We start from the raw sequence: 12,101 nt of genomic DNA, 5'->3' as shown, positions 1-12,101 counted from the left end.
TCGGAAGTTCACTGAGGCTTTTTGCGGATGATGTTGTGGTGTATCGAGAGGTTGTAACAATGGAAAATTGTACTGAAATGCAGGAGGATCTGCAACGAATTGACGCATGATGCAGGGAATGGCAATTGAATCTCAATGTCGACAAGTGTAATGTGCTGTGAATATATAGAAAGAAAGATCCTTTATCATTTAGCTAAAATATAGCAGGTCCACAACTGGAAGCAGTTAATTCCATAAATTATCTGGAAGTAGGCATTAGGAGTGATTTAAAAAGGAATGATCAGATAAAGTAGATCGTCGGTAAAGCAGATGCCAGACTGAGATTCATTGGTAGAATCCTAAGGAAATACAATCTGAAAACAAAGGAAGTAGGTTACAGTACACTTGTTCGCCTACTGCTTGGATAGTGCTCACCGGTCTTGGATCCATACCAGATAGGGTTGATAGAAGAGATAGAGAAGATCGAGTGGAGAGCAGCGCGCTCCGTTACAGGATCATTTAGTAATCGCTTAAGCATTACGGAGATGATAGATAAACTCCAGTGGAAGACTTTGCAGGAGAGACGCTCAGTAGCTCGGTACGGGCTTTTATTGAAGTTTCCAGATCTTGACCGAGGAGTCAAGCAGTATATTGCTCCCTCCTACATATATCTCGCGAAGAGACTATGGGAATAAAATCAGAGAGTTTAGAGCCCGCACAGAGGCATACCGACAATCTTTCTTTCCACGAACAATATGAGACTGGAATAGAAGGGACAACAGTTAGACACACTCAAAGTATCCTCCGCAACACACCGTCAGGTGGCTTGCGGAGTATGGATGTAGATGTAAATGTAGAATCGAGAAACGGTTCGTCTAATAATAACTGAAGATCTTGGTATGAAAAAAATTGGTGCAAAAATGGTCCGCAAAAATCTCACACCACAACAGCGAGAAACACGGAAAAATGTGGCAGCCTATCTGTTGGAGCTAACGGAAATCAATCCAGAGTTGCTGAGCCGTGTTATCACCGATGATGAAAGTTGGTTCTTTCAGTACGATCCAGAAACAAAACGCCAAAGTTCGCAATGGTGCTCAAAGGGATCACTCAGAGCAAAAAAAGCTCGCATGTCAAAGTCAATAGTGAAATTCATGCTTGTGTGCTTCTCTGATTCCAAGGGAATTGTTCATAAAGGGTGGGTGCCTCCTTGACAAACAGTTAACCAATATTACTACAAAGAAACTTTAGAACGACTTCGTAAAAGAGTTCTTTGTGTCATTGCGGATAATTGAATTCTGCATCACCATAATGCGCCATCCCATACTGCTCTGTCAGTACAGCAATTTGTAACCTCCAAACACATTTCAGTACTACCACAGCCACCTTATTCACCAGATATCGGTCCATGTGACTTTTTTCTATTTCCAAGAGTCAAAACGGCAGTCAAAGGACACCATTTTCAAACAACACAAGATGTCCAAAAAGCTGTGACGAGGGTCTTGGAGGAAATTTACAGAAGATGAGTTCCAGAAATGTTACCACCGACTAAAACTGTAAGCAACATTTTTTTTCACATCAGTCTCATTACTTTATTGTCGCACCTCGTATGTGAATGACATCCTGCGACCCATAGCCACACCTTATCTACGCAACACCTCAACGCCATTTTTCAGCAAGACAATGCACGACCACACGCGCCTTCTTAGTGTCAGGGGATCTCAGCATTTTTCCCTTGCCCGCCGGTTCACCACGTTTGTTACCAATCAAAATTGTGTGGGATATGGCGAAACGATAGGTGCAGCGTTGTGACCCAATGCCAATCACCACAGATGAACTGTGGAACCAGGTGAATGCAACAGGGACGTCTATAGCACACGATGCCATTCGTGTCGTTGCCATCACGCATGGTAGAAGTTATCAAGGCCCATCGTAGGCTGTGTGCCTTCTAGGCAACAGGACACATGAAACACAGTGATGCGCATGTCCTGTGAATATCAACATCCTATCTCTAGTTGTTCAAGGGGATCTGTTTCTTCTGAACATGAGCATATATAAAACAAAACAGACCAGAAAAATTTCGCCACAATAGCAAATATGTTAAGACACCAGCGAACAACTACCATGTTACTAGAGGGATTTGTAGTAGGTGCAAACTGTAGGAGAGGACAGATACTGGAATACATCAGACAAATAGAGGGTTGTTTGACAAGTCTAGTAAATTTCCATGAAATAATGAAACATTTTTCCTACGCCTTCAGGGTTGGTAAGTCTGATTATTCCAAGGATCGCATGAAGGATTTCAACAATGTACAGCGCACAGTTCATTGTTGACAGCCATCTGAAACGGTCAGCACGTCGAGTGTGATTGAAAATGGAGAAAACCTAGAGTTATTAAATATTTTGATTTGAAGGGTTCGGCTGCTGCACAGATCATAGCAGAATTGGGTAAAGTTCAAGCTGACTCAGCTCTTCACAGAAGACCATAGACTTTTGTATTGATGAAGTTTAAAGTTTTCAAACCAGCACCGAAGCGATCCAGTTGAGGTCACCACGAAGGAAACCACTGACAACATCCAAGGTGTGGTAATGCGAGACAGCCGAATAAAAATTGGTGAGATTGCTGCGACTGCAGGCACCTCAACTGAGCGAGTGCATAATATCCAGCAGGGAGAACAGGCTATGGAAGCTGTGCACATGATGGATGCCGTAATTCCTCACAGTCGACTGAAAGTGCATCATTTTGACACAATCTATAGCCACGTTTAATTGCAGTCAGCAAGACTGGCTCCGTTTTGTGACTGTCGATGAAACCTCGATCCATCGTTACTCACCAGAGTCGAAATAGTGAATAAAAGCTGGTGAAACCGCACCGAAGAATTCAAAGACCATTTTGTCAGCTGGCAAGTTGATGGTCACTGTTTTTTTTTTGGGAGGGGAGGGGGGGAGAATTCCCAAGGAACAATACTTATAGATTACTTGGAACAAGACAGAACCGTAATTGGACCCTGTCGTACTTCGTTGCTGGATCGTTTGAAACTTGGGTTGGCTGGAAAAAGAGCAACTTTGGTACGCAAAAAAGACCTCTTTCACGAGGATAATTCCCATTCCACACAACATCGATAAAAATGGGTAAATGGCGTGAACTAGGCTTGAATTTGTTCCTTATTCACCCTATTCAGCAGACTTAGCCTCAAGTGACTTCTTTCTGTTCGCTAATTCGAAACTCTGGCTTTCTGGGAAGAAATTTTCATCGGATGCGGAAGTCAATGAGTATTTTGCAGAGTTTTTTTTTATTTATGGGGTTAAGAGGCTGGAGGACCGCTGAACCAAGTATATATCTCTCAAAGGAGGCTATGGTGAGAAGTAAAGTGAGTTGTTTACGAAACAAACATTTTATGTTGTTTTTCTACCAGACTTACCAAACCATGCTTACAGATAACTGCAGATTTGGCTGCATGTGCTGCTCTGCGAAGAAGACATTGCCATAGCACAGAAAGTCATTACGGGATGCATCAAAGTGGTCACAAGACTGATAAAAAAAGTCATTTGATTTGACGCTATCTTTGAGATCTCTGTCACATTATCTTCCATCAAGACAATTCGTGAGCACATGGTGCCGGTGCTGTCCTGATCTGTGTCGGTACTCCGGGTGTGTATGACTTTTGCGTTGACTGGGATGTGCTTGTGGACTCTCAGCCACTGAAAACACCTGGTCGTCGGTCCAGTAGACACGAAGCCCTCTGTGCCTTGTTGTCCACGTTGCAGGTACAGAGAATGTCAACATGAGATTGGCGCCGATGGTACGGAAGTGCAGCAAGGTGGTGAGGAGGGCTTCCCAGCCCGGCTAGCTACTGGAGTGGTGCACTCCGGGCCTGGAAGTCCTCGATGGCCTGCAGGATCTCTGAGAAGTGCGGCCTCTGCCTACGCTCCGCTTCCCAGCAGCGAGACATCAGCGTCGCCATGGCGACTGGCGTCCCAGCTGGGGGGCGCATGCGGAAACCTGTGCAGAGGAAGAGCAAAGTTGGTACACACATTTCTGGTAGATAAATTGAAGTTTCATGTGATTCATGCTATAGCCAACTGTGGATAATGTCATACAGGGTGTCCAGAAAAGGGCTCCCTGATTTCAAAATTAAATATCTCGAAAACAAAGATCGATAGAGGAATGCAGTAAACGGTATGTTTATTGTGAAAGCTGTAAGAAATTTATACAGCAGTTTGAAATAATAGTTACAAAAGCTGCTAACAGGTGGCGCTGTACGCTATACAGCTCGTATCAGCATACATAAGTGAAATAATCGTACGAAAACAATCTTTGCAAAGAATCACATCACAATGTTTTCAAAATGTTCGCCATTGGCACTACAGAGGTGGCGCAAACGAAGAATCAAATTCGCCATCACATTTCGCAGTGTCTCAACCGAAATGGATTCACATGCCACAGAAATCGCCGATTCAAGCTCGTCCAGCGTGGCGGGATGCTTCGGGTAGACCATGTCTTTCACTGTGCCCCACAAAAAAAAAGTCACAGGGAGTCAAATCCGGCGAATATGGAGGCCAATCCATACCTGCACCAGTAAATTTGGGATATTCCAAAGCAATGACTCGATTCCCGAAGTATTCCTCAAGAAAGCGAAACACTTGTTCGGTCCGATGTGGTCGGGCTCCATCTTGCATAAACCATTCAGTACCTGGTCGATCCTCTAACGCTTGCTGTGTGGCCACAAATTGTTCCAAAATTGCAACGTAACGTGTACCAGTGACCGTTTCTCGAATGAAAAAATGGCCAATAATGCATCTGCTGCATACTGCAGCCCACACAGTAACTTTAGGAGAATACAGGGGTTCCGCTTCACACCAATATGGCTTTTCGGAACCCCAAAATCGCCAGTTCTCCTTATTCACGTATCCATTCAGGTGGAAGTGTGCTTCATCTGTGAACCAGATGCAGCCAACATCAAATCCTTCACTATCAATCATTGTGAGCATCTGATTAGCAAAGGCAACCCTTTGTTGCACAGCTCGTACAGGTATGGCCTGGTGCGTTTGAATTTTGAATGGAAACATGTGTAGGCTCTTTCTCAGTATTTTATGCGTGCTGGAACGCTTCAAACCAGGCTCAGATGCAATTCTACGGACGGATGATATTGGATTTCGCTGATTAATTCCAGAAACTGTGGCGATATTTTCAGTCGTAACTGCGGTTTGCTTGCGGCCAACATGCCCCACTAGATCATCAGTTACGCTGCCTGTTCGTTGAAATTTTGCGAAGAGCGTACGAATGGTTTTCGCATCGGGTCCTTTTGGAACATTAAATCGTGCTTGAAAACTTCGCCTTGTTGCCGTAGGACTCTCTTCTAACCTGTGGTACTCTAGCACCAGAAAAACGCGTTGTTCAATGGAGTAAATGGTTTTAATCTCTTCAGTACGCTTACCTCCTTTCACGTTTCAATAGTGGAACTGATCGCTTTGGGCTTCGGATCACTATTTATACTTGGCATTACGTATGGCGATTACAGCGCCGTCTGTCAGCAGCTTTTATAACTATTATTTAAAACTGCTGTATAAACTTCTTACAGCTTTCACAATAAACATACCATTTACTGCATTCCTATATCGATCTTTGTTTTCGAGATATTTAATTTTGAAATCAGGGAGTCCTTTTCTGGACACCCTGTATCTAACCAAAAGAATGCAGAAAGTTGTATTGAGTAATTCAACCAATATAGACGGAGCCATTTTTCTGAATGGGGACAAATCACGTATGGCGTTCCTCGAGGCTCAGTGTTAGGTTCACTATTGTTTCTCATATATGTAAACAATCTTCCATCTATATACAGCAAGCAGTTATAGTGAAGTGATTCTTCAGTTTCTCCCGGCGCATTTGTTGCTCGATCAGTCCACACATTTACTGCCGGTTCATAGTGTCCAACGGGCACAATATTTCGGCGATCAGACATGTCGCCATCGTCAGGTGCGCTGACGAACTGAGCTCCTGAGGGCGGGCGGCCATCTTAAATCCCCTCCCCGGCGGGCCGCGCCGGCCGCGGTGGCCGTGCGGTTCTGGCGCTGCAGTCCGGAACCGCGAAGCTGCTACGGTGGCAGGTTCGAATCCTGCCTCGGGCATGGCTGTGTGTGCTGTCCTTAGGTTAGTTAGGTTTAAGTAGTTCTAAGTTCTAGGGGACTTATGACCTAAGATGTTGAGTCCCATAGTGCTCAGAGCCATTGAACCATTTTGAACCGGCGGGCCGCTCTCTTCACCGTCCGCGCCCGCACTCCGGCAGTCGCGAAGCTGTGGGTGTCCAAATCTGTCGTAGCACCGATGTGCTTGCTACGTCTGCCCTGGTCGCCAGTTCGTACTTCTTGCTGAGAGTCTTGTTAATAATTATTTTGAAACCAGGGAGTCCTTTTCTGGACACCCTGTATCTAACCAAAAGAATGCAGAAAGTTGTATTGACTAATTCAACCAATATAGACGGAGCCATTTTTCTGAATGTGTACAAATCACGTATGGCGTTCCTCAAGGCTCAGTGTTAGGTTTACTATTGTTTCTCATATATGTAAACAATCTTCCATCTATATACAGCAAGCAGTTATAGTGATGTGATTCTTCAGTTTCTCCCGGCGCATTTGTTGCTCGAACAGTCCACACATATACTGCTGGTCCATAGTGTCCAACGGGCACAATATTTCGGCGATCAGACGTGTCGCCATCGTCAGGTGCGCTGACGAACTGAGCTCCTGAGGGCGGGCGGCCATCTTAAATCCCCTCCCCCCGCGGGCCGCTCTCTTCACCGTCCGCGCCCACGCGCCGGCGGTCGCGAAGACGTGGGCGTCGGAATCTGTCGTAGCGTCGATGTGCTTGCTACGTCTGCCCTGGTCGCCAGTTCGTACTTCTTGCTGAGAGTCTTATTAATTATTTTCAATGCCGGATCCCAAGCCTTGCTGAGATTGTAGCTGCAATCTCGGTTGATAAGATCTTCCCTGGTGCGAATTTCCATAGCCTCCCTTATAACGCTGTCCCAATATTTAGAGGTCTTGGTACGCTCATAATCCATTTCGTGTTTCTCGGACAAACAGTGCTCTGCTACCGCCGACTTATTTGGATATTTCAGTCGAGTGTGCCTTTGATGTTCTCGGCAATGATCTTCGATGGTGAGTACTTTTTGTCCAATATAAGTCTTCCCACATTCACAGGGAATTTGGTATATGCCGACCTTCCTCAAACCGAGGTCATCTTTCACACTTCCCAGTAATGCCTGTGTTTTATTGGGCGGGCAAAAGACGGTTTTAACTCAGTGTTTCTTTAATATACGGCAAATTTTCCCCGATAATGCGCCATTGTACGGAATAAAGGCAGTGGCTACCTCTTCTTCCGTGACTTCATCCGTCTCCACAGGTTATGCTGTGGTGGTGGGACGGAGCGCGCGTCTAATCTGCCATACAGAGTACCCGTTTTTTTGGAACACGGTTTTGAGGTGTTCCAGTTTCTGGGGCAGATTCTCTGCGTCTGAGATGCTGCGCGCCCTGTGTATCAGTGTTTTTAGTGTTTTTAGTACTCCATTCCTCTGAGAAGGGTGGTAGCAGCTGTCTGCATGCAGGTACATGTCAGTGTGCGTTTTCTTCCTGTACACACCGTGGCCCAGGGTACCCTACATTACCCTTGACGCTGCATCACAGACAGGAGCGCCTGCGATAGTGTACAGAACGACGAACCTGGGTGCACGAATGGCAAAATGTCATGTTTTCGGATGAATCCAGGTTCTGTTTACAGCATCATTACGGTCGCATCTGTGTTTGGCGACATCGCAGTGAACGCACATTGTAAGCGTGTATTCTCACCCGGTTTGATGGTATGGGGTGGCATTGGCTATACGCCTCGGTCACCTCTTGTTCGCATTGACGGCACTTTGAACAGTGGACGTTACATTTCACATGTGTTACGACCCGTGGCTTTACCCTTCATTCGATCCCTGCGAAACCCTACATTTCAGCAGGGTAATGCACGACCGCATGTTGCAGGTCCTGTACGGGCCTTCCTGGATGCAGAAAATGTTCGACTGCTGCCCTGGTCAGCACATTCTCCAGATCTCTCCTGAAATTGAAAACGTCTGGTCAATGGTGGCCGAGCAACTGGCTCGTCACAATACGCCAGTCACTACTCTTGATTAACTGTGGTATCGTGTTGAAGCTGCATGGGCAGCTGTACCTGTACACGCCATCCAAGCTCTGTTTGACTCAATGCCCAGGCGTACCAAGGCCGTTATTACGGTCAGAGGTGGTTGTTCTGGGTACTGATTTCTCGGGATCTGTGCACCCAAATTGCGTGAAAATGTAATCACATATCAGTTCTAGTATAATATCTTTGTCCAATGAATACTCGTTTATCATCTGCATTTCTTCTTGGTGTAGCAATTTTAAATGGGCAGTAGTGCATTATATAATATGCTCCAAACGCAAAATCATAGCCACCCCTATTTTTCATTGCAAACTTTTCGAATTTCAGGCAGTGCGAATATAACAATAACTACGACCATTAACGAAATGATGCTCACATCATCATGAAGCTGACGTATAAAGCTACAAGTAAGGAAAAAATTAATTTTTTTTACCGCATAGTTTCTGTAGAATAGTTTTAGAAAGACTGCAGGGCGTGCGCCTCGATTTCTGTCATCGCAACTGGTTGGAAGTGGGCAAACACAGTTGGTTTCCACTTGCAAACAAACGAATGAATTCAATCCAGCGCGCCGGCCGCGGTGGCCGAGCGGTTCTAGGCGCTTCAGTCCGGAACCGCGCGACTACTACGATCGCAGGTTCGAATCCTGCCTCGGGCATGGATGTGTGTGATGTCGTTAGGTTAGTTAGGTTTAAGTAGTTCTAAGTTATAGGGGACTGATGGCCTCAGATGTTAAGTCCCATAGTGCTCAGAGCCAATCCAGCGCGTTGGACGAAAACTGGTCACTGCACCCCAGCCATCATGTCCCACGTGGACTCTACATACGCAATGAAGCATTCACCAGCTGGTGCATACAATGTCCTTTAACATCATTGTGGAGAGTGGCCCCTATTTTACCGGCTCCTAATCTGTACCACTACTATAAAATTCGGAGCTCTTGTGCTATCCAAAACTTAGTTAGGTTAGCGTGAACTACATGCTTCTTACAAGGAAACCTCCCCATCACCGCCCCCCCCCCCCCCCTCAGATTTAGTTATAAGTTGGCACAGTGGATAGGCCTTGAAAAACTGAACACAGATCAATCGAGAAAACAGGAAGAAGTTGTGTGCAACTACACTCCTGGAAATGGAAAAAAGAACACATTGACACCGGTGTGTCAGACCCACCATACGTGCTCCGGACACTGCGAGAGGGCTGTACAAGCAATGATCACACGCACGGCACAGCGGACACACCAGGAACCGCGGTGTTGGCCGTCGAATGGCGCTAGCTGCGCAGCATTTGTGCACCGCCGCCGTCAGTGTCAGCCAGTTAGCCGTGGCATACGGAGCTCCATCGCAGTCTTTAACACTGGTAGCATGCCGCGACAGCGTGGACGTGAACCGTATGTGCAGTTGACGGACTTTGAGCGAGGGCGTATAGTGGGCATGCGGGAGGCCGGGTGGAAGTACCGCCGAATTGCTCAACACGTGGGGCGTGAGGTCTCCACAGTACATCGATGTTATCGCCAGTGGTCGGCGGAAGGTGCACGTGCCCGTCGATCTGGGACCGGACCGCAGCGACGCACGGATGCACGCCAAGACCGTAGGATCCTACGCAGTGCCGTAGGGGACCGCACCGCCACTTCCCAGCAAATTAGGGACACTGTTGCTCCTGGGGTATCGGCGAGGACCATTCGCAACCGTCTCCATGAAGCTGGGCTACGGTCCCGCACACCGTTAGGCCGTCTTCCGCTCACGCCCCAACATCGTGCAGCCCGCCTCCAGTGGTGTCGCGACAGGCGTGAATGGAGGGACGAATGGAGACGTGTCGTCTTCAGCGATGAGAGTCGCTTCTGCCTTGGTGCCAATGATGGTCGTATGCGTGTTTGGCGCCGTGCAGGTGAGCGCCACAATCAGGACTGCATACGACCGAGGCACACAGGGCCAACACCCGGCATCATGGTGTGGGGAGCGATCTCCTACACTGGCCGTACACCACTGGTGATCGTCGAGGGGACACTGAATAGTGCAAGGTACATCCAAACCGTCATCGAACCCATCGTTCTACCATTCCTAGACCGGCAAGGGAACTTGCTGTTCCAACAGGACAATGCACGTCCGCATGTATCCCGTGCCACCCAACGTGCTCTAGAAGGTGTAAGTCAACTACCCTGGCCAGCAAGATCTCCGGATCTGTCCCCCATTGAGCATGTTTGGGACTGGATGAAGCGTCTTCTCACGCGGTCTGCACGTCCAGCACGAACGCTGGTCCAACTGAGGCGCCAGGTGGAAATGGCATGGCAAGCCGTTCCACAGGACTACATCCAGCATCTCTACGATCGTCTCCATGGGAGAATAGCAGCCTGCATTGCTGCGAAAGGTGGATATACACTGTACTAGTGCCGACATTGTACATGCTCTGTTGCCTGTGTCTATGTGCCTGTGGTTCTGTCAGTGTGATCATGTGATGTATCTGACCCCAGGAATGTGTCAATAAAGTTTCCCCTTCCTGGGACAATGAATTCACGGTGTTCTTATTTCAATTTCCAGGAGCGTATGAAAAAATAAGCAAAATATACAAACTGAGTAGTCCATGTGTAAGATAGGCAACATTTAAGAATATGTGAACTCAGCAGCGCCGTAGTCCCGTGGTTAGTGTGAGCAGCTGCGGAACGAGCGGTCCTTGGTGCAAGTCTTCCCTCAAGTGAAAAGTTTTAATTTTTTATTTTCAGACAATTATCAGAGTTCAGGCACTCACACATAATCAACTTCGCTCTCCAAAATTCCAGGACATGTTCAGATTTGCTTGTACATATGCAGGATTTGACGGTCTACACACGGAAAAATTTGAAAACGTTAAAAACATATGTTTTGACAGAGCACAGAGAAAACTGTGCGACTGTGAAACTGTTGCATTCATCTGTTGCAGTTTATGTGACACACTCCTATGTTTTCATCACTTTTTTGGGATTGATTATCACATCCACAAGAAAACCTAAATCCGGCAAGGTAAAAGAAGCTTTTTACCTATTCGCCAAGTGTGCAAGTTAGGTGGGTCAACATATTCCTGTCATGTGACGCACATGCCGTCACCAGTGTCGGATAGAATATATCAGACGTGTTTTCCTGGATCAAATGTTTTCGGTTCCCATTGAAGAGGCATGTCCTTTCGTCTACTAATCGCACAGTTTTGCGGTGCGGTCGCAAAACACAGACACTAAACTTATTACAGTGAACAGAGACGTCAATGAACGATCGGACAGATGATAACTTTGAAAAAATAAAGTAAGCAAACTTTTCGCTCGAGGGAAGCCTTGAACCAAGGACCTCTGGCTCCACAGCTGGTCACGCTAACCACGGGACCACTGCGCTCCTGTGCTGACATGATCCTTGATGTTGCTTATGTTTCCCATGGACTACTCAGTTTGTATATTTTGCTTATTTTTTCATAGTTCCACACAACTTCTCCCTGTTTTCTCGATTGATCTGTGTTCAGTTTTTCAAGGCCTATCCACTGTGCCAAATTATAACTAAATCTGAGGGGGGTGCGATGGAGAGGTTCCCTTGTTAGGTCCATACTGTCAGCTATGACTTCTGTGTGTTGAACAACAGATCGTCTGCAGACGATGTTGATCTTGCCGTGGTTTTCAGCTAACTTTTTACATATGTGGCGATATAACACTTTTCTTTATGGGTCAGTATATATGAAATAAGGGCAACGGCCTTGCCACAGTGGATACACTGGTTCCCATCAGACCACCAATGTCAAGAGGTGTCGGGCGTGGCCGGCACTTGAATGTGTGACCATCCGGGCCGCCATGCGCTGTTGCCATTTTTTGGGGTGCACTCAGCCTCGTGGTGCCAATTGAGGAGCTACTCGACCGAATAGTAGCGGCTTGGGTCACAGAAAACCGGGAGAGTGGTGTGCTGACCATGTACCCCTCCTATCTGCATCCCCAGCTGAG

General features: G+C 46.8%; 1 protein-coding gene across 1 annotated transcript in view; it reads right to left on the bottom strand.

The window, feature by feature from the left end:
• Positions 1-3,827: 3,827 nt before the first annotated feature.
• Positions 3,828-12,101, bottom strand: part of LOC126427971 (tyrosine-protein kinase Fer-like) — a 116,738-nt gene continuing 108,464 nt past the window's right edge. The window contains exon 8 of the mRNA XM_050089857.1: positions 3,828-3,979. Coding sequence (XP_049945814.1) covers positions 3,828-3,979 — 152 coding nt within the window. The remainder of the gene's footprint in view (positions 3,980-12,101) is intronic.

The sequence above is a fragment of the Schistocerca serialis genome, chromosome 12 (genome assembly GCF_023864345.2).
Source record: "Schistocerca serialis cubense isolate TAMUIC-IGC-003099 chromosome 12, iqSchSeri2.2, whole genome shotgun sequence".
In the NCBI taxonomy this organism is placed as follows: domain Eukaryota; kingdom Metazoa; phylum Arthropoda; class Insecta; order Orthoptera; family Acrididae; genus Schistocerca; species Schistocerca serialis.
The sequence above is the reverse complement of the archived record's forward strand: the minus strand, read 5'-3'. Positions and strand labels throughout refer to the sequence as shown.